At 57.2% G+C, this 25,636-nt stretch overlaps 11 protein-coding genes across 11 annotated transcripts; all 11 read left to right on the forward strand.

Annotated features, from left to right (window-relative positions):
• Window positions 1-142: 142 nt before the first annotated feature.
• Window positions 143-1,771, forward strand: LINJ_24_0080 (conserved hypothetical protein; the record flags this gene model as incomplete). Its single annotated transcript, XM_001465835.2, has 1 exon — window positions 143-1,771. One exon carries the CDS (start codon window positions 143-145, stop codon window positions 1,769-1,771), a length of 1,629 nt encoding a protein of 542 aa, XP_001465872.2.
• A 548-nt stretch (window positions 1,772-2,319) lies between these two features.
• On the forward strand, window positions 2,320-3,006 carry LINJ_24_0090 (conserved hypothetical protein; the record flags this gene model as incomplete). Its single annotated transcript, XM_003392474.1, has 1 exon — window positions 2,320-3,006. The coding sequence occupies one exon, from the start codon at window positions 2,320-2,322 to the stop codon at window positions 3,004-3,006; it is 687 nt and encodes a 228-aa protein (XP_003392522.1).
• An 841-nt stretch (window positions 3,007-3,847) lies between these two features.
• Window positions 3,848-4,687, forward strand: LINJ_24_0100 (conserved hypothetical protein; the record flags this gene model as incomplete). The annotated part of the gene is made up of 1 exon (XM_003392475.1): window positions 3,848-4,687. One exon carries the CDS (start codon window positions 3,848-3,850, stop codon window positions 4,685-4,687), a length of 840 nt encoding a protein of 279 aa, XP_003392523.1.
• A 921-nt stretch (window positions 4,688-5,608) lies between these two features.
• LINJ_24_0110 (conserved hypothetical protein) lies at window positions 5,609-6,925 on the forward strand (the record flags this gene model as incomplete). Its single annotated transcript, XM_003392476.1, has 1 exon — window positions 5,609-6,925. The coding sequence occupies one exon, from the start codon at window positions 5,609-5,611 to the stop codon at window positions 6,923-6,925; it is 1,317 nt and encodes a 438-aa protein (XP_003392524.1).
• An 803-nt stretch (window positions 6,926-7,728) lies between these two features.
• Window positions 7,729-9,396, forward strand: LINJ_24_0120 (G-protein (beta)-like protein; the record flags this gene model as incomplete). The annotated part of the gene is made up of 1 exon (XM_003392477.1): window positions 7,729-9,396. The coding sequence occupies one exon, from the start codon at window positions 7,729-7,731 to the stop codon at window positions 9,394-9,396; it is 1,668 nt and encodes a 555-aa protein (XP_003392525.1).
• A 1,925-nt stretch (window positions 9,397-11,321) lies between these two features.
• LINJ_24_0130 (ankyrin/TPR repeat protein) lies at window positions 11,322-12,506 on the forward strand (the record flags this gene model as incomplete). Its single annotated transcript, XM_003392478.1, has 1 exon — window positions 11,322-12,506. One exon carries the CDS (start codon window positions 11,322-11,324, stop codon window positions 12,504-12,506), a length of 1,185 nt encoding a protein of 394 aa, XP_003392526.1.
• Window positions 12,507-13,413: 907 nt separating this feature from the next.
• Window positions 13,414-14,076, forward strand: LINJ_24_0140 (glycosomal membrane like protein; the record flags this gene model as incomplete). Its single annotated transcript, XM_003392479.1, has 1 exon — window positions 13,414-14,076. The coding sequence occupies one exon, from the start codon at window positions 13,414-13,416 to the stop codon at window positions 14,074-14,076; it is 663 nt and encodes a 220-aa protein (XP_003392527.1).
• A 1,743-nt stretch (window positions 14,077-15,819) lies between these two features.
• LINJ_24_0150 (conserved hypothetical protein) lies at window positions 15,820-16,689 on the forward strand (the record flags this gene model as incomplete). The annotated part of the gene is made up of 1 exon (XM_003392480.1): window positions 15,820-16,689. The coding sequence occupies one exon, from the start codon at window positions 15,820-15,822 to the stop codon at window positions 16,687-16,689; it is 870 nt and encodes a 289-aa protein (XP_003392528.1).
• A 907-nt stretch (window positions 16,690-17,596) lies between these two features.
• Window positions 17,597-18,322, forward strand: LINJ_24_0160 (conserved hypothetical protein; the record flags this gene model as incomplete). Its single annotated transcript, XM_003392481.1, has 1 exon — window positions 17,597-18,322. The coding sequence occupies one exon, from the start codon at window positions 17,597-17,599 to the stop codon at window positions 18,320-18,322; it is 726 nt and encodes a 241-aa protein (XP_003392529.1).
• Window positions 18,323-19,151: 829 nt separating this feature from the next.
• Window positions 19,152-20,759, forward strand: LINJ_24_0170 (putative ATPase domain protein; the record flags this gene model as incomplete). Its single annotated transcript, XM_003392482.1, has 1 exon — window positions 19,152-20,759. One exon carries the CDS (start codon window positions 19,152-19,154, stop codon window positions 20,757-20,759), a length of 1,608 nt encoding a protein of 535 aa, XP_003392530.1.
• Window positions 20,760-21,837: 1,078 nt separating this feature from the next.
• Window positions 21,838-24,279, forward strand: LINJ_24_0180 (conserved hypothetical protein; the record flags this gene model as incomplete). Its single annotated transcript, XM_003392483.1, has 1 exon — window positions 21,838-24,279. One exon carries the CDS (start codon window positions 21,838-21,840, stop codon window positions 24,277-24,279), a length of 2,442 nt encoding a protein of 813 aa, XP_003392531.1.
• Between the last annotated feature and the right edge of the window lie 1,357 nt (window positions 24,280-25,636).

Here is a 25,636-nt window from a genome sequence, read left to right on the forward strand (position 1 = left end):
AATGGCTCTCGCAGGCAGCGATGCTGCCGCTTGCTGATTGTTAACAATTAGCCTATCCGATTGCTTGTTAGTTCGGGCAAGTCGAGGCCCATCCGCCCCTCCTCCTCTTTACGCGGCACCGCAGTGTGAAGCATCCTCATTAATGCTCGTGCCGCGATGGACGTCGGAGTCTCAGTCAAAGAGGCACAGTTTCGCGTTCGATGCCCACACCCTCCTTTCTTTTCAAACGCATATGTTTACTCTACGGCGGCCTTTTATCAGCGTCACTCAAGCCTTTTCTTTTCATCGACCGCTTTCGGCAGTTGCCAACCGACACGAAAAGTGCTTCACAGCAATGCCCGTCATTGGCTACAACTGTGATAGCGGCGCTGTGGTGGAAGTTGTAAACCCTGCAAGTGGGGCGCTTGGGTTTGCAGGGAAAACTGTCATCCCCGGCGGCATCGTCTCGGCAGCCTCCGCAGGCGATGGAGTTCTTTACTACCTCCCAATGTCGTCTCCCTCGATGCTGCATCGACGCGACTTGGAGAGCGGGGCGGATGAGATCGTCGAGAGTTTAGCTCGCGCGCACACGCAGGTTTTTTTTCACCGCAACAAGGTCATGTGCATTTCCGCCGGGAGCACCGAGGTGGTCGTGTATGACCCGCTCTGCAGTGTGACTGAGATTATCTCTCTCCCGTACCGTCTTGTTCGCGCCGAGCCGGCCGACCACGGCTTCGCCTTTCTTAGCGACTGCAACAGGGTGTTCGGCTACGATTTTAACAACGGCCTGACAGAGGTGATCGGCGGTGGTAGCATAACGAGCTTTCTGGGCCACTACAAGCAGTACGCTGTTGCGCTGCTTCACGACGGCAAGGAGCGTGTGGTGGGCGTCACTGAGGCCGGAAGCATCGTAGAGCTGGATGCGGCGTTGCCACGTGTGCCGTTCACGTCGTTGGATGATGTCGTTCTCCACACAAGCAACAATGAAGTGGTGTCCTCGAAGGGTGGAAGTGCGGCATCACCTGTCGGGGAAGTCCACCTTTCGAGCTCGCAGCCAACTGATAGCGAGGTCCTGTGCACCGTTTGCTTGTGCGAGTTCGATGGTGAAGACGGTATCACCTTGGACTGCGGGCACTACTTTCACAAAGAGTGCATTGAGCAATGGGTGGGCAACTGGATGGACTTCGCGGCGAAGGGTGAGCACGTGAAGTTTACCCGCGCTGTCTGCCCTGGCGGGTGCAAGCACTTGGTTCGCCACCCTATGCTGGCACAATCGAAGCAGATCAGCGATTTGTACACGGAGGTGACTGCGAAGAAGGCGGAGCAGCTGAAGCACTTTGATGCGACAAAGGCCGAGCACGAATTCCTTTTCTATCTCTGCGGCAGGTGCGGCGGCGCGTTCTACGGCGGCGATCAGGTGTGCTCACGGATGCAGGGGCACGAACCGTCGTCTTCCCCGCAAGAGCTGATCTGCGATACTTGCCTAAGAAAGGACCACAGAACATGTGACACGCTGACGGCCGTCTTCAAGTGCCGCTACTGTTGCAATCCCGCCACACAGCGATCGTTCGGCACTCGTTTCATGTGCGATCGGTGCATTGCGCGGTGGGACACCGCCGAGCCTGCGCTCATTCCGTGCCCGGGAGCGGACAGCTGCCCGTTTCACGGAAATCACCCGGAGCCGGCGTGCGACATTGCGGCCTGTCTGACGTGTCTCGATCCGGCCATGGTGAGCCATATTTTTGATCGAGTGGCGGGAGCTGCTGACGGTGCAGGTGGCGGCACCGATTAGTCCGCCGTGCACAGGACGTTGTGCTCCTCCTGTGCGAGGTGGTGGACGGTATGCTGGAGGCATTGTACAGGTTGCTCCTGTCTTCTGTTATTACTGTAAGAATGTGCTTACGCTAATGAGCGGCTTGCGCGCGCACTAAACTGCATCATGGGCGCAACAACATCTCTTGAACACACTGTCATATCGCTCCTTCGCCGTGTGAGAGTGCGTGTGATGTACTCATGCTGCTGGGACGAGTTGCGAGTGCTCTGCGCGGCTGGTGAGGTGGGCAGGACAACGCGTAAAGAGGGAGGCGCTATTTGCGCAGTCGTTTGTTTTTGGCCCTTTTTGCAGCAGTTGACGGTCCTGGTCGACGCGCCGCTCGCGCGCGGCCTTGTGAAATGCGATCTTCTCCCTCTCTCCAACTGAATACGATGGCTTCACTTCGCCCCTCTCCAAGCAGCATGGGGCGGCTTCCGTGTTCCCGGGTTTGCAACCTCTCGCTTTTCCCTCGACTTGTCTATCTGGTTATCTTCTCGCGTCTTGGCGCGAGCGCAACATGCAATGCGATGCTGCTTGCAAAGAAAATGTCGTCTGGCAGAATATACAAGCTTTTGTTTCGCAAGGAGCAGCCCCAGTGGCTGTGGGACATGGCACTCGAGGTCCGCCTCCCTGCCTTGTTTCTGCTGGCCGTGGTGTACGTGAACACAAAGTGCTACTACGACTCGCTGAGCGCGTACCAGGCGGGCTCACGATGGGGCATTACACAAGGAAAGCTGCTAGAGCTACGGAAGCTCAACTATAGGTACATTATCGTTCCGCGGTATGCGGTCAAGTATGAGTTTGAGGTGGATGGCAAGCGATACGTCTCGAGTCGTGGCACCACCGGTTCTCCGTATCGAAACTGGATGGAGGGGTGGTATTACGACACGATCACGGAGGCGGAGTATCTCCAGGCCATTCCAGTGCTTCGCGTAGGGGAACGATGCAGTGTCTTCTATGACAAGAAGAACCCCAGGGCACATTCGGCACTTGCGCAGGACGCCAACTCATTCGAGATTTCCTTTCTGGGATTCTTGGCTGTCTTTCCGCTGCTCATGGGCCACTACATGAAGGCCCATTTCTGGATGCTACGAAAGGCCTACATGCCGAACAAAAAGATGCGTATCCGCTTCCCAGTTTACGACCATCCGAGGCCACCCCCGCCGCCCCCAAAGAAACCTCAACAGATATCGGAGCTGCCGCCAAAGAATTGACCGCATGCGTGTGCGAGAGTGTGCTAGGGAGACTGCAAGACTTTCCTTGTACGGTGTTTCCATTGGGTACTTCTACGCGCGTGCCTGGTAAAGATGTGCCTATGACCACAATGTTGCCTTCGGCTGCACATAGGTGGGGTTTTCGTTGAGGGAAGCCGGATACGCAACTCCGGTCTTCCGGTGTTTGTGGCGGCTTTTTCTCTGTCTCTCCTTCTTTCTGGCGTCGAGTGATGCGGATGTGGCGTCTTAGCATCAACACTTGCGGCTACTCGCAGCAGTGCACGGACGCTGCTCTCCGTCTGTGCGTTCGTGTGTGTGTTTGTACGGCGCAGGACTTTGTGTTGTGGTGGGGACAGAGTTGCTGGAATTGTTAACCTTCCACATCTATCACAGCGTTGTGCAAAGAAAAGGAAAGCAAAGTGATGTCGCGCACATACGCAGCGATACTTGCAAGAATAACATGAGGGAGCCGTAGGCCGAACCTGGTGGAATGAGTTTTTCCAGAAGGCCAGCCAAGGTGAGCTGCTTTCCAAGGTTGACTGCGTCTGAAGAAGTGACGCTATGTGTGTGTGTGCGTGCTTTCGTGATGGGGTTCTCCACTATATGAGCGTGCTGGTGTGAGGTTCTCTCTGGTACCTAGCTCTCTGCGTACTCCCCCCTCTCTTCCCCCTCTTCCTTGTCCCGTGATGTTGTCCCCGCGTACCGCAACGTTTCTCTCGCTTTGGAGTCTTCTCTCTTTTTTTCCGTTGCCATCGGGCCAATCGTGCGGTATTCCGCTGATGAATACGCACCCTCATTGCAGCCGTCGAAAGGTTTGGAACACTGACCCTTGCTCTGAAACATGTCTGGTGAGTGCGTGTACGACTTGGTGACCGCCAGCGACTCCTTAGGGGCGGGCGGGACCGTGGTGACCGTCAAGCCCGCTGCCACCGCCAAGAAGAGTCGCCGAGCACCACCGCCTACAGCGTCCACCTTCGGCATTCACGGTACTAGCGCTGTTGTAGCTAACGCCGGTGGCGAGTACACAGACGCTTCTGTGCACCCCTCGCGGAAGCCCATTGGGACTTTTGGCCGCGAAGTCGGCTCGACGGTGACCCCGGAGAACTTTCTCCGCAAAAACGAAGGCCCGCTCACCGCCAGTCGCGGCGCAACGACTGTGGACAACTCCGCGTTTAAGAAGAGCGAATACCACCGCGAAAAGGCAAAGCCCGACGTGCCTTTGCGTAACGAGCGCCCTGTCATGGGGTTACGGACAGAGAAAAACTTTGTAGTCGCTAACGCGGTGGAAAACACGATGGCGGTGCCGACCAAGGTAACGCCAGCCCCACAGCCTCGTGCGACGGATCGCGAGGACTTTGGCAAGGTGCCGCAGTACATCACAGAAATCAAAGAAGACATGAACGCGCGCAAGCAGATGCTCGAAGACCACAAGGCGGCGGACAGAGCTGCGCAGGAGCGGTGGTCGGAAATTTCTCCGTCTGAGCTGGCGCAGCTGCTTGAGGGCCTTCAGCGTCGCTGGGACGCACTCAACAAGGACTACCAGACGAAAGGATTCAGCAAGTTGGAAACACCGTCGCAGCGTGCACATCAGGAGCTCGTAGAGAAACAACTCGTGGCCGTAGAGTTTTCGATGCAAAAGCTTAGCCGGCAGCACGTCTTCGTATTCGACGATCAGAAGTGAGTCGCCACGTGTGTGATGCCGCCTCTCTCGCAGGCCCGGGAGTAGAAGGTTAGACGCGTGCTTCGATGAGTGTGTGCTGCATCAATACAGGCGTTTTCGGTTGTAAGAATCAAATGTACCCTTACCCTCTGTGTTCCTTTCTTCGTGCTTATTTTCAAGTCCGTGTCGCAGCGGTGCACCCGCTCACGGCTGCCTTTATCGTGCCGTACCTCGGCTGTTGCTTTTAGAGCCCGCGACTTCAGGGTGGCCGTTGGAGGGATGCGGGAGCGGCAGCTGATATAGATGACGGAAGCAAATGGGCTGCTTTTGGTGAACTGAAGAGGGTCGGTGCTGTATGTGTATGCGTGTGTGTGTGTGCGACTGCGTCGGTGCCTCTTTGTATGCCGGATGTATAGATGACCCTGCGGTGTTTTGGTTTGCGTAATCGTGCGCACGAGCGCGCCCGCTGATGTACCTGTCTTTTTGTTTTGTCTGCGCATTTTCGAGTGGTGCAATGAAACCGAATACGGCAACACGCCGCTGCTGGACACGTTGGCGGTGCCCATAAGGTTGTCCGACTTTAGCGTTTGCCTTTTTACAACAGCTCCTGACATAACGTAGTTCCTTGGGTGCAGAGGATGGCATCACAGCCGGCGAGGCCATGGCCTGTTGCGCATCGATATCACGAAATCAACGTGGGTATGTTTATCACTTCGGCTACGGCGCTGCCTCGAGCCTCCTTCTCATCACTGCTCCCCGTACGCTCTTTCCTTTTTGATTGCTGAATGGCGCGCACTCACTGCATCGTGCCCTTCTCGGCTGTTGCCGGTTTCTTGGTTCTGCTCCCTGGTTTCCTGTGCCTCTTTGTGAGATCGCTGGTTTTAGGCATCGGCTGAACGGGCTTGTGAAGTTGATAGGGCCGCAAGGAAGAAACCAATGAGAATGTTCTTTGACAAGCGCCGCGTACTTACGGAGGATGCGCCGCGTAGGCCGTACCAGAACAATGCCTCTACAGCATCCTTCGAGTGCCCACTTCTCAAAGGGCTGCACTACGGGCAGCGGAAGCTGTTGCTGTCGGAAGTGGAGTTTTTGGTACAGATTTCCATGCACGTCAAACGCCGCGGCAGCGGTGCGTCTCCGAAGAAGGTGCTTGTCGTGTACGCCGGCGCTGCTTGCGGACTTCATTTACCGCTTATCTTTTCTCTTTTTCCGGCGCTCGATTTTGTTCTCATTGACCCAGCACCGTTTTGCTCACGAGTCAAGGAGATTGCGTCGAAGGAGGGGAGCTGTGTGCTGGAGCTCATCGACGACTTCTGCACCGCGGAGCTGTGCTTGCGGATTCGGCGTAGTTACCAGGAAACGCATGACATTTTCCTGGTGAGTGACATCCGTTCCGGCCAACCTACGGGAATGTCGATGAATCAGGAACACACGGACATGATCCAGCAAGACAACAACGCCCAGCGAGAGTGGTGTTTCTCCCTGGAGGTAGAGGCGGCAATGCTGAAGTTTCACCCTCCTTATCCGGCCGCCAAGGATAGCGACCTGGCCAACTACAAGGCACAGGACGCGACGGTGGAGGAATACACATACCTGGACGGAACACAGCTGCTTGGGGTCTGGGCACCCAAATCTTCCTCAGAGGTGCGCTTGATCGTCGTCGGTCCGTTCAAGCGCGGCTACGCGGCGCCTACTCGACGCTACTACTGTACAGTGCACGAGGAGCAATGCTACGCGTACAACACGGATAATAGGTACGAGAAGGACTGCGCGGCGGAGCGCCTCATCCTGGAGACGTACCTCAGCGCTTTTCCCGGCGCGTCGAAATCCGTCGAACAACTGTCCAAGACGCTCAGTGAGCAGCTGGAGTATCCGCTGTTTTGCCCGCTCGAGCCAGGGTTCACAGAACAACATGCACGGTGGGTGACACTGCTGTACTCGACCAGGAATCCTGCTGCTCTCCAGTACTTTGACCTGCTAAAGAACTACATGTCCGTCGAGCAGGTGGCAGGCCTTGTGACGAAGTACAAGGACTGCTGCGAGATCCCTACTGGAGTTAAAGTCGGCGATATCGAGTTGAAACCTCGTTTTTGGTCCGTCTTTGCAGCCGGTGACTTTGCTGTCGTGTACTGCTTCCCCGCCGTTCGATGGGGATGGAAACAGCACGCGGATCGACGCCAGCCGAACAAGCATGAAGACGACGGCAGAAAGAACCATCGCAGGTTCGCCGGGAAAAAGCGAAGGGCAAACGCCGCTTGACAGGCAACAGCCGAGGAGCGCGCGAAAGACGCTGGTGCTGTTCTCTCTGGCCGCCTACGGCAACAGTCTTGGGCGCTGCTCGCGAAGAAGCTTCTTCAGTCACTGCCTCGCAGGCTACGCAGGGCGAGAGAGGGGGAAATGAGGCGAAGTATCGCTGAATTCCGTCGAGCGATGCGTTTTGCGTTGGACTGCGCTTGTCTCTCGGAGGCAGTGCGCAACAAGGGAAAGAAGAAAAAACGGAGCGCAACAGAGTCGAATCGCGGGAGTAGCCGGGCTACTGAAAATAGTGCAGGTTCAGAGAGAGGCTCTCGAGCCGATGGCACGGAAGTTTCTCTCTGTTTTTTTTTCTCTCAGATGCTGCGGAAAAGCCTGCCTTGAGATCTCCCCTCCCATCTCCACCACGTTTTCCAGCACAGTGTCACTCGGTCTTCATCACTGCTGGCAAAGTTGGCCGAGGTGGGGAGGGTGTAGCGATGTGTATGCGGGCAAGTGAGCACAGAGATCATGATATCTGAAGTACAGAATATGGTTTAGTCTTGTCTTCCTCTTTCGTTCGCTACTCTCCTCCGCTATCGGATGTGGCGCACACACTAACACCCCCCAATCTCCGCATCTTTTTTTTTTCGATACTGGCATTGTGTTCGTTCCCTTACTGCGGCTGTGCACCTCTGACGACACCTCCGCACGCATAGATCTCACTTTACTCTCCACGCTCAACTCATATTTTGTTAGCCGTTTGACCAGTTCATTTTCTCGTTTTTGTAGTTGGTGCTAGCCGAGGACACACACACACGCAAAAGAAGATGAAAATCACGATCAATATTGAACTCGCGCACTCGGAGCTGTACAAGGCGGCACATCTTCAGCAGACAGTGTCCGAGCTAGACCCGAATGCCGTGGTGCGATTCAAGACGGATACGAGCTTCCTAGCACAGCGCATCAAGGATGCGGTGAAGGCGAAGCAGTACGACACAATAGTGAGCGAACTGGCCCACCGTCTCTCATATCCTGCTTCCTTTGCGGATAGCCTAGAGGTGATGTGCTCGATGGCGTTCTTCAGCAAGGGCCGCGTAGACAGCGGCGAGAGCGTTGCTCCATTTGTAGAGGTGCTTACTCGTCTGCCTGAGGAGGCGAAGGCGCACGCAAGGGAGGCGATCGTGCAGCGTGCAATGGCGTTTCTGTCGAAGCCACGGCGCCTGGACTGTAGCCGTGCACCCTTAATTGGCTATGCGGAGACCTTGGCCATGATGACGCGAAGGGAGCTGCTAAGCGTCCGTAGTGTCGTTGGGACTTTGGTGCAAATGATCGAGAACGACACGACTCGGACTGCTGGCATGACATGCCTAGGCAAATTAATGGAGGTCGCGTACGAGGCTGTCCGGAACTGCGACACTGCGACGCTGAGTGCTTTGCGAGGCGCGGTCCGCCTCGCGCAGATGAACGATACATTCCTGTACGACGTGGAGTACATTATGGAGGCATTTGGATGGTCGCCGTACAAGCCGGCGCTGAGCCTGCGTCGCTCCAGCTGCCATCACGAGTTCCCCATTCTCTCTCTTGCCTACTGTGGTGGTGCGAACCATCGCGAGGTGGTCGTGAGCTCCTCGTCGGACGGCACGATAGGGACGTGGGACGGCGTCGGCGTGCTGCTGCAGAACGTCCTCCTTTCGCGCCATTACGCTTCTTGCCTAGACCTCACAAACCGCGGCCATACCCTGATCGTCGGCGCGGTGGGGCGGTACACAAACACCCCGCCGGCCGTGATCTTTTACAACGAAGATGGCAATCGCAAGGCACAGTGGCAGGAGTGCGGCGGCACTGAGCCCGACGACGCTAACTTTATCTCTAGCCTCAAGTGTCTGAAGGACTCGTCCGGGTCGCGGTACTGCGTCGGCGTGCAAACGTCAAACGCAAACTCCCTCATGATCTTCGACGGCCAACACGTGACGCAGCGCTACTTTGATCACACGGACATCATCACAGCCATTCACGTTCCCAGCGACCGCGAGAACCTGGTCATCACCGGGTCTCGCGACTGCTCGACGCTGATCTACGATCTCCGAGACCCCCGCAACGTCAGCGCGGCAACGCACCACACGAACACTGTTTCCTGCATCACGAGCTGTGACAACAGCCTGTTCACGGCCGGGCTCGACAAGCGCGTTGTGGTGGAGGACTTCCGAATGCTGCGTAGCCCAAACGTGCAGCGCGACATGGAGAGCGCCGTGCTGAGTATGTCTGTTAGCAATTCTCTACAGTGCGCCGTGGCGACGCTTACTGGCGTGTACCTGATCAACTTTTCTAGCAACACCTCCGTACCCACGTCGTCGCGCTCCGATTGTGGCGGGAGTGCCTCTCGCTACAACGCCGTGTGCTGGAACAATGCCGGCACCATCCTCTTCGGCGGCGGCGAGGCACACACGCTGGATTTGTTTGCCCCTGCGTACGAGCTAAACTCCTTTGAGGTTTAATGGTGGTATCGTGCATCCATGAGGGGCGGCAGGGACGGCAAAGAGACGCTAAAAGCGAAGCGAAAAAAAAAAATACAGGCGGAAGCCGCTCGAACGCGGTGTAGTCACATACTGCAGCAGCGTGTGCTGAGTGTAGGCTCTATGTGTTGCCTCACCTGACCTCCTCCTGTCCTCTTAAGCTTTCCCTAACCCCTCCTCCTGATATACTCCTGCAACTGTTAGCCACGTGTCTCCGCTGTCCATGCCCGACCTCAATTTCAGCGCCTGCACAGGCGAAGTGCACTTGCGCTTCTCCTCCGCGTTTTCTTTTCTCTACTTTCTTCCGTTTGTTGCAAGTAATGTTCTAACATGAAGAGAGGGAGTGCAAGCTCATGCCCACGACTTCTCTCCCTAAACACCGGCGCTTCATCGTCTCAGCAAGGAATCGAAGAGCGTTGATGCGCAGAGTAGCCGTGTGGGACAGCGGTGTGTGTAGGAGAGAGACGGGATTGAAGTACTGAGCAAGCGTGTGCTTGGTCGTTTGTGTTCTTTTACCTTTATGCTTTTTTTTGGTGACTAAATCCGGCTTTGAGTGCAGTAGCTGCATGCTGCCATGCTTTGTTCTTCTGTTCTCCTTTTGGTTTCCACTCCTTCGTGTGTTTCTGTGTCTATCTTGTTGGATCCGCGTCTGTGTTACGTTTCTTTTTTTTTTTGCTACCTCTTACTGTACACTGAACCCCTCACGACAGGGGGACCCCTTTGGCGTGGTATCCAGGATTCAGCGCCCGCTGCGGGCGAGGAAGCCAAGCAGCCACCCTCTCCCCTGTCAACGCCGAACCACGTCCGGTGCTGACAGGGTTAGGTACCTACGACGTGAGGAGGTCAGAGCAATGTGTGGCTGCTGATGCCGGAGGTGGGGCTGTGGATGGATCTGCGGCGGAGCGACCTGCGGCAGCGAAGACATGTACACTATCCATATTATAGACAGAGCTGCAACGTAGTGCGAACGCAGCCCACGCGGCCCTCGCGCTGCCTCCTGGTACGGGCTGCCTCAGCCACGCCGAGGAGGACGCACGAGGTGGCGGCCGGCAGAGCGGGAGGTGGGTGGGTGTAGTTCGAGGCAGGGGCCGTGCTCGGGTGAGTGAGTCGGCGCATCTCGTGCACCGCGTGTGTCTACGGCTGCTTGGCACCACGCGATGGGGCCTGTGGCCGTCTTGCCGGGGGTGGCGGTAGGGTGGTGTCTGAGGCATGCTGTGTGGCAGAATGGCCACGTTGAAGGGCAAAAAAGAACTGTATACTGATGCATATGCATGCACCCACACCTACAAGGGTTAGTGGTGGGTGGAAGAAGTGTGAGGATGCCATCGCCGGGAACGGACGGCAAACTTCAGTGTGGTGTCCGTGCGATAGAAAAGAAAATCGAAGAAGGGTCACACAGCTCAGACGAAGTGCACGTTGCACGTCTTCCTGGTTTTGCCTGATGCGCTCACCACTCTCATTTTCGCAGCGATCCCGGCTTTTCCCCTCTGGTCTCACCATACGTCGCCGACATTGAACACAGCGCTCTTGCTTTTCGCCCGCTGAAATCAATGATGCTGGTGAGCGGAAAGAAGAATGAGCTAGGCTGACCTTGAATGGAGAGGAGAGCTACTGAGCATCTCTGGCCACCATCACCCATATCAACTTTCCTCTGTTTGATTCCTTGTTCTCCTTTTTGGTGTGTGTGTATGTGTGTGTCTGGGGGGGGAGGATAAACTCTCCGTGCACCGGTGGCGTTGCCGCGAACGGCGGATAACCGACGGCGGCCTCCACGGGCAGCACAAACGATTGCACACATTAGTTAGAGAGCGATAGAGAAAGACGAGGAGGAAGCGGCGCGCGGGAAACAACGACATCATTCGGGGGTCAGTGCACTTTTTTATTCCCTAATAAACACGAAAAGAGACATGGACAACGGAGCTCGCATTGCCGAGGATGTGGAGAAGTTTCTTCGCGCTGCGCGCTCGCGCGACACAGCAGATTGCAGCCGAATGCTGAAGGAAAAGCCAGAGCTCGTGAACTGCGTCGAGGCTGGCGGCTACGCTGCCCTCCACTTTGCCGCCTTCAACGGTGATGCCGAGATGGTTCGCCTTCTACTAGAGTACAAGGCGGATCTGAACATCGAGAACATGGACGGTAACACGCCTCTTGTCATGGGTGTAAAGGGGCGACAGCTGGAGTGCATTCGCATGCTGGCAAACGCGGGTGCCGATGTAAACAAGGAGTCCCACTCAGGAAGCACGGCTGCGCACTACGCCGCATCTATGGGATACCTGGACTGCCTCCGCCTTCTGGTGGAGCTGGGGGCCAAGACGATCTACGGGGAGAGCGAAGCGGGCACTCTGCTTCATTGGGCGTGCCACTCCGGTGACGTCAACTGTATCGGTACCGTCATTTACGAGTTTAAAGTGCCAATCAACGCAGTGGACAAGCACGGCGGCACGGCTCTGTTCACGGCCATTTTCATGAAGAAACTGGAGGCTGTGGAGTTCCTAGTTGAGCATGGCGCGGCGGTCAACATCGCCATTGCCAACGACGGCAGCACGCCGCTGCACATTGCTGTAGAGCATGCAGACTCGGAGTGTGTCCGCCTGCTGTGCAGCTGCGGCGCCGACGCTAGCGCCAAGAACGGAGAGGGCAAGACGCCGCTGGACTTGGCGAAGGCCGCCAACAACACTAATGCGGCCAAGGAGCTCGAGAAGGCGCAGGTACCACAGGAGAAGCGGGCTGATGAGGCAGCGCGGTTCAAGAACCAGGGCAACAAGGTATTCCAGCAGGGCGAGAACGTGAAGGCTGCAAAGTTCTACACCCTGTCCATTCACCTCGACCCAACCAACCACGTCTACTACAGCAACCGCGCCGCCTGCTACTTCAACCAGCACTTCTACACAGGAGCTTACTGGGATGCTCTGCGCTGTATCGCACTCGACCCGTCGTGGCCAAAGGGCTTCCTGCGCAAAGCCGCCACTGAGCTTGCGCTGAAGAAATACAGCGACGCACTCACCACCGCCTCACAGGGCCTGAAACTCGACCCCACGAACAAGGACCTCCAGCAAGTGAAGGACGAGGCGTTCAAGATGCTGAAAAAGTGATTAAGATAGCCGTCTCGAAAGGAGAACGCCCAGGCTGTTCGCTGCCCCTCTCCCGGTAAGCGGCAGCGAGGAGATGGGGTAGGAGCGAGGAAGGGCTTGCCTGGCGTTGAGCAGATAAGCCGCCATTAAAGCAGCTTTTGTAAGACCGTTGTGGTGCACAGTGCACGTGGGAATCGAGATTGAAATATGAAGGATGTGTGGCGCGGTCTCTCCCTCTTTGCAGGTGTGAATGCGTCGGTGCTTGCTAACGTACTTCTTAGCAGATGCTACGGGCGCCCTCACGTCGCTGAAAACAATGGAATGCGGAGCAGAAGCACCGAGCGTAGATCAGCTCCAACCTCTCCTTCGCTGCAGGAGGGCACATGGGTACGCTTAAGCGTCTTCACGGTCACCGCTGCTTTCTGCGTGTCCGCGCCCATTTCTTCTGTCTAGAGCTAACTTTGATCTTTAGCAACACACCTACGAGAAAGCGAGGCCTCTCATGGCGCTGGGGGGGGGGTAGCGCCGTTGCTCTTGCATCTCCTGCGATGCCTTCTCTCCTTACCGTGGCACTTGAGCTGCCTTCCATTGCCATGTGGAAAATGCACTTGCGCGAGTGGTGGTGTGATGCACCTGCGAGCCAAGGCCTGTGTGGCAGCGGCTTCTACTGCATCGTACCGCTTCCGTGTCGTCCTGCTGTACACCCTCCCTTTCCCCTTTTCTGCTGACACCTCGCGTCGTGTGCCTGTGCATCAGCTGCCCCACTCCTCCGCCTTGCACGATTGCACTCTTGCTGCCTTTTGGTTCAACGCTGTTCCCCCATTACAGGTAAACACGCAGCCAGAGCACTCTTGCCTGGCACAAAACTATAGTCCCCCACCCTTCGTCTCGTATTTCTCCCTCAGCACCACCCATCCAGAAGTTCAAGATGTCCGTTGTCGGCACTCTTAGCACGTACATGGCCGCGACCGACTCACGCGACAAGATGATCAAGGGTGCCGGGTGCTTCTTCAAGATGATGGGCGCCCTTTACGGCAACCCCAACTTCATGAAGACAGGCGCGGCCATGTCCGATGCACGCTGCTTGATACGCATGCTGTCGTGGCTCAGTAACGTGCAGAAGATCAGTGACGCAATGGAGAAGCGCATTGTACAGCCGCGCGACGTTCTGTTTGTGCTGCGGGTGCTGTTCGACGGCATCTTCAGCCTCCTCGACAACATCGTGTTCGCCGGGCGCTTCTTCAACCCCAATTCGCCAAGCCTGTCACAGCTGTCATATGTCTCGCGTGCAGCCCTCTTCTACGGCTATGCCGTGGCTGTAGTGCTCGACATTTATGACCTCGTGCGGGATCCGACAATGCCGAAGCGCGGTGACCGCTGCCTGGTGCTGACGCGCAACGCCTGCGATATGGTTTCAGCCATCGGCAATGTGTGCACTGTGGACATCGGTGGGGCCAATGTCGCTGGACTGGGTCTCATCAGCGCCATTATCGCGACCCGTGAGCAGCTCCTGGCGGCGGCCGCCAAATCTGGTGGCAACACCATCGGCGCTATCCCAGCGAGGGCGGCTGCGCAGCAGCCAAAGAAGTGAGGGTTCTCTTCGTTTCAACGCATGCCCGGCGGTAGGGTGTGCTCGGCTGCTTTTTTTTTTCCGTTTCTCTTTTCCGTCCATCCGTAGGCTTCGTTCTGAACACCAGTGCTGGGCGCACTCCGTCACTGCGCTTCCCCCCTCCCCCACTCTCTTACAACCTCCAACGCTTTTTTCATTTGCCTGTTTTACTCTTTTTTTGATTTTGTTGTATACACATGCACGAATAGACTTCGCCCCCGTCGACTGTTTCCTGCTTGTCTCTCCGAGGCGCATGACTCTTTCCCGCCTCTCATGGGTTTTACCCCCTCGCAACGCCACCGTCGCCAGTCGTCGGCACGAATCATGCCTTTGCATGTACGCGCACTCGCACGCAGGAGTTCAAGCGTGCACCTGGTAACGCTGCTGAGTCTTTTCGTCTAGGGTTCGTTTCTGAGACTTACGCGTGTGTGTCTCTTCTGTCATGAAGGAGGACCCCTTTGGCGTGGTATCCAGGATTCAGCGCCCGCTGCGGGCGAGGAAGCCAAGCAGCCACCCTCTCCCCTGTCAACGCCGAACCACGTCCGGTGCTGACAGGGTTAGGTACCTACGACGTGAGGAGGTCAGAGCAATGTGTGGCTGCTGATGCCGGAGGTGGGGCTGTGGATGGATCTGCGGCGGAGCGACCTGCGGCAGCGAAGACATGTACACTATCCATATTATAGACAGAGCTGCAACGTAGTGCGAACGCAGCCCACGCGGCCCTCGCGCTGCCTCCTGGTACGGGCTGCCTCAGCCACGCCGAGGAGGACGCACGAGGTGGCGGCCGGCAGAGCGGGAGGTGGGTGGGTGTAGTTCGAGGCAGGGGCCGTGCTCGGGTGAGTGAGTCGGCGCATCTCGTGCACCGCGTGTGTCTACGGCTGCTTGGCACCACGCGATGGGGCCTGTGGCCGTCTTGCCGGGGGTGGCGGTAGGGTGGTGTCTGAGGCATGCTGTGTGGCAGAATGGCCACGTTGAAAATAAGCAAACAATCATGCGCCTGTGTGCCCGAGGACATGTGCTCATTTTATCCACCCACCCGCAGCTGGCACTCAGCCGATGAACGTGGTGACACAAGGTCAAAGGAGTGGGAGCGTACTGCGAAAGGGATATGCGCCTTGTGTGATATGAGGGCGATATCGGGGGCAAAGTGTTGTGCGCCACGTTGATGAGGTACGAATCTACGGCGCTCTTCATGCCATTGCGCCCTTGAAGGGATCAGCGGCACTTGTAGCAGAAGGAGACATACCGCTGGCGCACAACAATGTAGGGGCCATCGTTGCATGCGACTGTGGTGCAGTATTGAAATCCAAGTTGCCGTGCCCTCACACCCCGTCCTCCTTTTGCAGCTGTGTGGTGTTCTCCATCGACGGCCAGCGAGTCACACCGCGACGTCGCAGCTTTACGTCTCTGTGGCACTGCTCGTTTGCACACTTTTATTTTGTTGTATGCTGCTTGTCTGTTTCCTTCGAACCCCGCCTCTCATGCTCACCTGCCGAACCGCTGTCCTGGACCGCGTGTGCCGATCCTTGAAGTCCTTTTCAACCACTTCCTCTCCCCCTCATCCTAGGCGACGCGCGCCTTTGCGGCTGTCAACCACTTCGTCTAGCGCAGCATTCGAAGATCAATCGCCCCGTGCACAAACAAAAAAGAGGGGTTGTTTTTTTTCCGCAGAAGAGCTGCATCTTCTTGTCACCGATCGTGCCTCGGTTGAGCTCATTGGTACCCATGGCCACTCTTGAAAAACAGTTGCAGTCCAGCACGCTGAGCAAGCAGTGCAGGGCAGATCTGCTCAACCATGTCGAGGAAGTCGAAACAAGCTCTCGGCGCCTCTCCAAGAAGATGATCACGCTCCCGGATTCCAACCTCCCATCCGCGGTCACGATGCCGACCGACAACTCCGTGAAGCGTGGCATTCGCGCCGCCACCGCCGGCGCTAACACGGAGCGGTCGCTGCACTACACTGCAAGAAAGCAGGAGAAGGATGAGATGGTTGCCAGCCGGATCATCTCTGACAGGAATCTGAGCGGAACGTACTTCAAAGATTGCTCGCACAAGTTTGTGAACGGCGCACGCAGCTGGCCTGACCCATTCCGGTCCTCGCGCAGCCGCACAGCACTTTCGGGCAAAGATATGGATTTTGTCTACCGCTATGCCGAGGCAGCGACGGGGTCCGCAATTGAGCGCCCGCAGCCGTCAGACGACGCCTCCGTTGCTGCGACGGCGGCGTACCGCAAGGCGTTCCGGCAGTACAAGGGAAGAGACCCCACCGCGAAGGAGATGGAGGAGGCAGGCAGGCTGGTGTACGCTTTTGATGAACACGGCAGCGTTGGGGTGCTTCAGAAGCCACACAGCTGCTACCCTCACACACACATCTCGGCCGTCAAGACGCACATCCGCACGTGCCCAAATCAGGTGTACTTACCGGAAGTGCCTCCTGTGCGTGCCGCACGAAGCGAGTTCCCCGGACCAATCCCAACGTGGTCGAGCACCAAGCGCACTACCACCATGGCCACCAATGGCACGTACCGACCTGGCCACCATCAGGCCACGAGTCTGAAGCGGGAGGCAATGAGTACGGTGGTGGGCTCTCGTTGAGCCTCACTTCTTTCGCTCGGTGCACTTACTACTCGAATCTCGCCACATGTGGTGCGTATGCGCGCTATAGACAGCCTCCTCTGCTGGCGTGCGTGGCTACTGTTCTCTGTGTTGCTGTGGTTACTGTTCAAGGTGAGTGGATGTACGGTCCTCTTGTGTTCGTTTTTGCTTCTTTTGTCCCCTGTTTTCTTTGTATCTCCCCCGTCTGGTAGACAGTGCACCACATGTGTCGAGGAGAACTGAGCCATCAACGTGAGGTGCTCGCACGCACCAGCCTTCGCCTGCGTGTTTGTGGCTGCGTTTAGACGTCTCTAGCGCCACGCCTCGCGCTGTTCGCCTCTCCTTTCCTAAAGTCCATGTATCTTATGCGTTTTTTTTTTGGGGGGGAGGGGTGGTCTGCATGTTTCTCGTTTTCTCTGTATTTGGAGAATGCAACTTGACGATGCAGAGGCTTATGCTCATGAAAACTGAGCGGTTGCCGTCTCGACAAGCAACCTCCCCAATATCCAGTTTCTTGCCCTCCGAACGAGCCGTTTGCGCGGAGGAATTGAATGTGTAGACTCACCATTGGCCATCTAAGCGTTTCAGTGCACCGGTTTGGACGGCAAGGCCCCTGCCCTCCGCGCAGACACCTGCGCAGATCCAGCAAGGAGGGGCTGATTTTCTTTTTTGGAGACCGGCCTGCCTTATGGCGTTGGCTCCGCATGCTCATCTGCCCCTTCTATACCCCGCCTTCACCACCGCTTTTTCGTCCTTGTCTTGACCTTCTCGTCGTTTTGTGCTCTCATCGGATGGCTCACACAGCAAGGAAGCCATTTCTGTTTTACTTGCGGTGCGCACATCTGTTTTGCCAAGCCCACTCACAGGTACATCTCCCTATTCTCGAAACCAGACGACAGCTGCAGCGATGGAGCGCACGGCTGATCAGCGCATTCGCACGACGGAGTGGGAGGACGTGCAGTATCGGTATGGCAACCGCGTCGGCAAGTACAAAACACACGAACTGGAGATACTAGCCCAACAAATTGCCGACAGAAACCAAAACACGTGCCTCACAGCCTATGACCCACAAGCGGAGAAAGTCGCAGCCAAGCTTGAGCGTGGAGGGTACGAGTACAAGGGCGGCGAAGAGGAAGGCACCAACTTCATTGTGGACTCGGACGACGAGGACGAAGCGGTGGCTGCTATCCGTCGAAGACGTCTGATGGAGCTGCAGCGGCAGAAGGCGATGGAGCGCTTTGGGGTATTACGGCACATCCCGGGCGCTGACTACGTCGCAGAGGTGACAGAGGCGTCTTCTTCGTGTTGGGTGGTGGCGGCGCTCATCAAACCGGGTCACAGCGACTGTGAGGCACTGTTGACGGTGCTTCGCACGGTGGCTCAGCGGCGCCGATCGGTCAAGTTCGTTTCGATGATCTACACCGAGGCAATTCCTAAATTTCCCGACGGCCTCCTTCCCTGCGTACTGTTGTACAAGGACAAAGAGTTGAAGAAGCAGATCACTGGGCTGGCAGACTGGCAGGCCCAGAAGAGGTTGAGTGTTGCCACAGTCGAGCAGGTGCTTTCTCGCAACGGTGTTCTGCCGCCTATCGAGGACGACGAAATCGACGAAGCCGTGGATAAGGATGAGTGAAGTGCCCAGCGTCCGTCTCTCGGATGGCTCTTCGTACCTGTAATTTTTGTGAAGCCTACAGTGGAGCTGCTTTCCGACCTTGGAGCTGCGCTTACGCTGAACGATCCGATGTGTACCTCTCAGGCCGCTACAAAACGTTTCTTACTCGTCGATGCCGTTGCTCTTGCTACTCCGCGTGCGTACAGCCATCCGCTGCCAGGCTTGTCGTTTTCGAGATGCCATACCGCTGTGAATCTTCCAGTCGTGCATGTTCATGTGTGTGTGTGTGTGTGTGTGGTCGCGTTTTCCCATGAAAAGGGGTTTGTGTGTGCTCCCTTTCTGCCCCGTCGCTTCTCCGCTTTTATCACGCAGCTGTGACGGCGAACCGCTGACGATGCAGGACTGAAACCAAACGTAAATGGCGGAGGACACTCTCTAGCTGTCACTATGAAGATGGAGTTGCTCCCGTCGCAAAGCGTGTGATGATAGTGAAGGCGATGCTGCTTTCCCAATCGCTGGCGAGACATACACGGAGTGCCTTGCGTGAAAGATGCTGCCACCAAAGCCTTCCGGCACCAACGAGGTGGCTGTCCGATCACCTCAACTAATGTCCGCTCCTCCGCCCCTCTCTCTTTCCTGGCCGCTGCCGTTAACGCCCCCTTACCGGCTCCTCTTTCGCGGTTCGTTTTCGCCTGTTTGTGTGTGGGCCTTCGCACCATCGCTTGAGGCCTGTGCGTACGCCTCTGCCCTCCCTCTCTATCCCCAAACTCATCCGCCAGCCTGTCTCTTTGCCGATTGTGCTCGCGCTTGAGTGCGGGAGGGAGGAGGCTACCATCGGCCACTCCTCGCCATGCCCGTCGACGGACACCTTATCGCTGATGTGCAGCGACTTCGCCAGCTCGGGGAGCAGTCGCTCTTCCTCCTCGTTGTCGGCGGTAAAGGTGCGGGCAAAAGTACGGCACTTCAGAGCTTCGCCAGCGGACTGCAGGTGGCGACCAAGGTTCGGCACGCGGCCGGAGTGCACGACTGTGCTCTTACCGCACCGGCAGCTGCTTCACCCGACGATGACTTCACACTGTGGACGCTGACCTACGCCACTGTGGCGCACAGCAGCTCGACGTTAGGCGCACTCTCTACCCGTGCACCACTGTTGCGGCCCTTCTCGATCGTTGTCGCTGATGACATTGACCTCCTCTGGCTTCTATGCAGCATGAACGGCCTTCTGCCACCCCTCCAGTGTCTTCTCCACGCAGTGTTGACGAGCTCGTCGTGTGCGGTCGTGGCCAGTGCTCCTAGTCAGGACACGGTACCGCCATGGCTACTAGAACAAAAGCTACCTGCTCTCTACCCGCTCCGCGAGCTTACCGAGGCGGGAGCGAGGCGGCTGTTGCGCAGCGTTCGGCAGCCACTCTTCAAATCACGTGGCGAGCTGCTCATTAGTGCACAGACCCCCTTCACATCACGTCAAATGTTTCTCTTCAACGCATGCATGGCACTGGAGGCCGCCTCGCACGGCGCTACCGGAGAAAAGCTGCGCTCACTGGTTCAGGAGGACCGCGCCTTCCTCCACCACCGGCGTTCCCCTACTGGCTCCCAGCGCGCACCTCCCCACCTTTACGGTTTAGGCGAGGTTCGCCATCGCATCAGCACTCTTGTCTCTGTCTTCGCCGCACACAGTAGCCCAGGCGGTGGCGGTCAGCTGATGGCATCCCTCCCCTCTTCCACCGGGTTGCTTCTTCACGGCCCCTCGGGGTGCGGAAAGTCCAGCCTCGCCCGACAGACGGCCGCCGATTTTCCGTCTATCCCATTTTTCTTTGTGGAATGCACGATGCTATTTTCCAAGTACCTCGGAGAGAGTGAGGCGCAGTTGCGGGAGGTTTACCGTCGAGCACGGACGCGCACTCCGGCGGTGGTGGTACTGGAGGACCTGGACGTCATCGCACAGTCTCGCGGCGCGGTGCAGCACGGAGGCGGGGACCAGAGCAGCGGCAACAGCAAAAGCCAGCTCGACGTCACAAGGCGCATGCTGGCGGGTCTCCTCTGCGAGCTGGACGGCGTCACAGACAACAGTGGCGTACTCACCATTGGAATCACTAATGCACCGCAGGTGCTCGACGCTGCCGTCCTCCGCCAGGGCCGACTTGAAACGCTTGTGTACATTCCGCCCCTCACCCAGGACGGGGCAGAGGAATGGTGCACGCATTTTTTCGAGCGATTCGACGGCGCAGAGGGGCAGAGGCGCGAGTGCATCGTGATGGTGGCCAGCCACGCGGTCGGCTGCGCTGCCGCGTCGCTGCAGTACGTCCTGCGAAAAGTGTTCGAAGCATGTGCGCTGCGTCACGGTTGGGACGCAGCCTCAGCCGGCTCGCTGCCCTTGCCGACCCTTGCGGAGATTCAGGGACACCTCTTCGAGAGCTGCTCCGTGCTGCGGCGCGTGAACCACCCACACTTCGAGTAATGGGCGCCTCTCACAACGCCTGTTAAACAAAACATAATTTCATAGATCAAAGGCATAAAGCGCTCTACGTGGCGTGTGTGTGGGCCTGTGTGATGCAGACGGGAGCTCGTGTTCTTGGCCCCCTCCCCAAACCCCACCCTGACGTGCTGCTCTTCCTAAAGGCGCTGCGTATCTCTCTATGCACTTGTGCCGCAGAGCGGTGAAATAGGTCTGATAGAAGATCTCTGGCGTAGCGACGCCCTCCCTCTCTCCGCGTTAGCCGGTGCCGCTTTCTCCGTTTCGTGGCGCACCCACCTCGGGTCTTCTGCTTTCAAATGGTCTTCTCTGCAGAAGTTTCAACGTGCGTCGCCCAGCAACGTTTTTGCTCCTCTCCGTCGCGCATCCTCCTTTCACTCTCTCGATCACTCCTGCTCTTTGCGGCCACAGGACGTGGCAAGCACACGTACACCGGAGCGCGCGCCGATCGCATTCGTCTCTTTTTTTCACGTTCGGAAAGAGGCATCAGCTGAACGTTTTTGTTCTAAAGCTCTCGTTTGTTTGGAGCCCGCCGCGCCTGCGTGTCCAGGGGCTCGTGGCTGACCTTGGCTGCCGCTCAAAGGCGATCAGCTCGCACGACGAGAGTAGGCGGCATACACACACACACTCACAGCGTCGGGCGCCTTGTGTGAAGGGTGAGGAGCGGTGGAGAACTGCTTTCCTGGAGTCTCCTCCGCTACCCTGCGTCTAATCAGCCTCGTGCACACATCACAGCTGCGCGTCGCCCTCTTGCAGGAACCTTCTCGAGGCGCCTACCTTCTTTGTGTTCTGTCTTGGTTGCGCGCCCAGGCCTGAGGGCGTCACGTTTTCCGCGGAGGATTTCCCGCAGTGCTATGAAGTGGCGCCCGCTGGCGTTTTTCAGTGCTCCTCGCCAACACGCATTCTGCTGCCTGCCTTTGCACCCCCTACGCATTCTCGCAGACACACACGCGCGAACGGGATCCGTCCTGTCACATTGCTCATCGTAGTATCTCTTATCCTCTGTGTCTCGCGCTGTTCTACCATTGTGTCTTCTCTTCCGTATTGTCTGGCGTGACAGCGGATGGATTACCGGTCGCCATTTGAGCTACGCCAGCAGCTCCTCGAGGAGGCCCGGGCTTCCCAGTCAACGTTGCCGCCAAAGAAGTGGAAGAGCAAGACCAAGGGCAGCAGTGGCGGCAACGGCGACAACTGTGCCGCGCCGCTCCCTAGGCACTGCTCAGTGGGTAAAGATGGCTCGGGCTTTATGCCCTCCACCGCACTTCCTGATGACCCCACCGCACTGGTGCGCGAGGTTCCTGGCGCCGAGAACATTGAGGCCCTCAATGCGGCCCTGGAGCGCGAGGAGGCGGTGCAGCGGTATGTGGAGAAAGAGAAGCTCTCGGTAGAGGAGTCTGCCAAGTACATTATGGCAAATGGCAGCACAATGCAGCGCATCTCTTTTTTCGGTCATGTCCGCGAGCAGCTTGTCGACTTGCCCTCGAAGGGGATCTCCAAGGTGCTGGAGACGCTACTGGACTCGATGTGGGCGCAAGACCCTGAGCTGCAGTGTCGCGCGCCGGAGAATCTTCTGAAGCTTGTAGGTTTGCTGGACCCGAACACGGCAACTAAGATGTATGACTTTACCAAGACAATGCTGACCGTCCAGACGCCGGAGATTCGCGTAGCGTGGTGTGAGTTGCTGCTCGGGCTCATCGACTACTTGCCTGTTAGTGTGCTGCAAAGTGACCTGATTGTGCTCGCCGTGAACAAGTCGGAGCACGCGCAGCCGCAGGATCAGCGCGAACTGAGTTGCAAGCTCTTTGGCGCCCTCTGCCAGCATATAGCTTCTGAAAAGGTCGAGGAACTCATACTGCCCCGAGCCCTGGCCTTGTGCCAGGACACGAACGTCGGCGTCCGCCAGCGAATGTGCCAGCAGTTGTGTGCGATTGCGCATTCACTGGGTGTAGAAAAGGCCAAGACACGCGTAGCGCCGGACTTGTTTGAGCTCCTGAGCGATGAGGAGCAGGCGGTGTCGCGAGCTGCCTTCTCGTGCCTTATCGACTTAGTGGAGTTCTTCGGCCCCGTCTACCGGCGCGAGAAGCTGTTCCCCATCATCAAGAACTTCATCTCGAATCCACCAAGCGAGGTGGTCGGGCTCCTCGTCGGAGAGTTCGGTCGCTTCCTCGACGCCATCAAGACTGACATCATGTCAGACGACGACGTGAAGCTTTTTGCAGACTTTTTCTGTGCCGCTGCGACGCGACACGAAGAGGAGGCGCGCCGTCAGTGCGCCTTTAACTTTCCTGCTGTGGTGGCATCGCTTCCTCGCACCGTCTTCGCCACGCACCTGAGCAAAGCGCTCTTGTCCCTCTCCTCTGATAGTTGCGTTGCTGCCCGGGTCAGCGCCGCTGCGGGCATGCACGAGCTTCTTCCACTGCTGCACTCGCCAACTGCTGACCTGTTGGAGCGGCCCTTCCTGCGCCTCATCGGTGACTCTGACACGTCCGTACGGGCGGCGCTGGTGAAGCACATCAACAACCTTCTTGATTACTTCCGCAGCGAGCTGAAAAGCTCGTCCCGCGTGTCGTTCTTTTCTGCTGTCCTTGACGCTCTCCTTTCGTGGGTGTCGGAGCCTGTGGTGAATTGGCACACTATGCAGCATGTCATGCAGATTGTGGACCACTATATTGACTCGTTCGAGGAGAGGACGCTGACGGAGCAGGTCGTGCCGCGGCTGTGGGAGTACGCCAAGACCGGGGCGACGATATTGAAGGCCGACTGTGCCACGCTCATTATGCACATAGCCTCCCGCATCGAAAACTTCATCGCGAAGGCGCAGATGTTTAGCCGCCTGAACAGCGAGTACGGTAGATCCAGCTCGTGCTACGCGCGTCAGACGTACATCTACTTTGTCTCTGCATCCTTTCGCTTTTTTTCCATGCGCTGTGTTCGGGAGCGTATGCTGGAGTGCTGCCTCGAGCTGCAACGCGACAGCGTGACGGCGGTACGACTGGCACTAGCGCGTACCCTGCCGCTGCTGTCGCAGACACTGCGGAAGAGCAACGCCGGCGCCCTCGAAGAGGAATTTACTGCTATGGTCGGCCGGCTGTGCGAAGACGTGGATGAGGAGGTGCAGGAGGAGGCTGCGAAGTACGTAGCAGGATGCGAACGCCGCGCTCGCGCGAACACCGCTGCGCCAAGCCGATTCAACGAAGAGGTGGATAGCAGACGAGAGAAGGCGGAGCTGGCGATGCTAGAGCACGCAAAGGAGACGGACAAGGCGGAGCGGCGTGCAAAGCTGCGTGACTTGCTGAAGAGCGAGCGTGAGAAGGAGCTCATGGAGTTGCCGTCACCTCCAAAGGGACGTAAGCCGGCGCCACCGGCCAGCACAGCACCGCTTCCGTTAACTCGTCGTCACGGCAGCAAGCTCTCTATATTGCCCTCTGCGAACACGGTGAGTCTGCCCCGCATTGCGACAGCGAAGCAAACACCGGCGCGGACCATGAGCCGCAAGAGGCCTTGAGAGAAAAAGGAGCGACAGAGAGAGGAGGGGTACCGTTTACGCTTATCCCGATCTCCTTGTCTGTGCTCGCTCGTCTTTTTCGTTGGTTCCACTTTGGCGCTGCTGCGGTTGCGTACGTTGGCTGCAGCGTCGCCGTGCTTCTTGCGTGGTCATACATCGTCGCTGGGGGCAGGGAAGTTGGAAGGTTTATGCTCTTCCACGCTGTTCTTGATCCTCCTCTTCTCTTTCCTTTCGTTTTTTCCGATCGGCCATCGTGAGCGGATGGACGGTATGGGGGGGGGTTCTCGCCCGTCGGTGGTTACGCGTGGCTCTCGTTTCTCTTTGGTTTCTTCGTGTTTCTTTCGTCCAGCGATCCTGCTGCTTCTGCGGCCGTACCGGTTGCACTTCGCTTCTTACGGACGACGCTTCTTTGCGTTCGGGAGCGCCAACGTCTCCCCTTACAAGACGTGTGTGTGTGTGTGTGTGTCTGTGTTGACTGTCAGCTGTACATATTTTGTGTGTTTGCATGTGTCTTCGCGTGTGGGTGTGTGACTATAAATGTATATATTTACACACGCATATACATACATACCTATATACAACGTTATATAGTTGCGCATGTGTGTAGATGAGGGAGGGGTGGTGATGGGTGCCGCTTTATCTGCTCTGGCGCCGCGCAGGCTCTCTCTGTGTTTCTCTTCTGCCTTCTGCGTTCTTCCTTCTAGGTCTGTTTCCCACATGTATACAAACCACGGAAACACTGCCGGTATAAAGAGCAGCGGTTGTGTGACACACATGTAAAATTTGCTTCTTGTTTGCCTCTAGGCCGCTACCATGGTCGTACCCTCTGTCTCTGTCGTTGTCACCTCTCTTGCTCTCCGGCTTTCGCACAGGAGCACATACACACGCCCGCTAATGAGAATGGTACCGTTCTGAGCCCTTGTGGTTTTTTTTGTCTCCGTCATCTTTTCTGTTGGAAGGCTGTGTTTCGCCTTTCCAACTTGCTCTCTCGCCGTCTTTCTGTTTGTGTGTGGTGCTGAATCGGTTATGTGATGATGATGTGTGCGTGTGTGCGTTGGGGGGGGTCTGATTCTGCATGATGCCGCTTTTCTGCTGCCTAGCCCCCTCACTGACGTGGGCGTTTGCATGTGGGGTGCGTTGTTGTCTCTCTATGTGGTTTTATTGCAGGGTGGTGGTGCTTGCGACCGACCACGCCACAGCAGCGCACAAATTCGCAGCCAGAAGAAAGAACGCACCGTAAGAGGGCTTCGCTTACATTATTCTTTTCGAACAATACTGCTCTTTCTCTCTGTGCCCGAATTTGTGTGCGCCTCCCCTCCGCCTCGCTTTCGCATGCGCGTGTGCATGTGCGCCCGTC

The sequence above is a fragment of the Leishmania infantum genome, chromosome 24 (assembly GCF_000002875.2).
Source record: "Leishmania infantum JPCM5 genome chromosome 24".
In the NCBI taxonomy this organism is placed as follows: Eukaryota; Euglenozoa; class Kinetoplastea; order Trypanosomatida; family Trypanosomatidae; genus Leishmania; species Leishmania infantum.